Source organism: Apaloderma vittatum, unplaced genomic scaffold, assembly GCF_000703405.1.
Source record: "Apaloderma vittatum isolate BGI_N311 unplaced genomic scaffold, ASM70340v1 scaffold29730, whole genome shotgun sequence".
Taxonomy (NCBI): Eukaryota; Metazoa; Chordata; class Aves; order Trogoniformes; family Trogonidae; genus Apaloderma; species Apaloderma vittatum.
Window position 1 is genome coordinate 1 of NW_009694447.1, and position 326 is coordinate 326.

The 326-nt window shown below is 67.5% G+C and overlaps 1 protein-coding gene across 1 annotated transcript in view; it reads right to left on the reverse strand.

Annotated features, from left to right (window-relative positions):
• Positions 1-4: 4 nt before the first annotated feature.
• The window catches only part of METAP1D (methionyl aminopeptidase type 1D (mitochondrial)), a gene marked incomplete at its 3' end in the record, with an annotated part of 24,536 nt that continues 24,214 nt past the window's right edge, over positions 5-326 (reverse strand). The window contains exon 7 of the mRNA XM_009867678.1: positions 5-56. Coding sequence (XP_009865980.1) covers positions 5-56 — 52 coding nt within the window. The remainder of the gene's footprint in view (positions 57-326) is intronic.

Below are 326 nucleotides of genomic sequence, written 5' to 3' on the forward strand. Positions count from 1 at the left end.
TGCCGTGGCCGACGAAAGAGGGACAGACCTGAAAGCCGCCCTGCCGCGCCACGAAGCTGCGGGGACAAAGAAGACACTGTGAGGGAGCGTGCCCCGACCACCCCCTCCGCCAGCCGCCCCGGCCCCTGTCACCCTGGTGGTACCAGCAGTGGCTCCTGCAAGCTCTCACGCTGCCCTAGCGCCGGGTCAGCACTTCGCGCCCGCTCCGACTGACAGCAGCCCTCAGGGCTAGCGCGAGTGAGCCATCGTTAGGTTTCAGAGTTAACAGCCTGCCAGCAGAGGCTGGTAGCTCCTGCGGCAGGCCCTCCGTCCGGGGCAGACAAAGG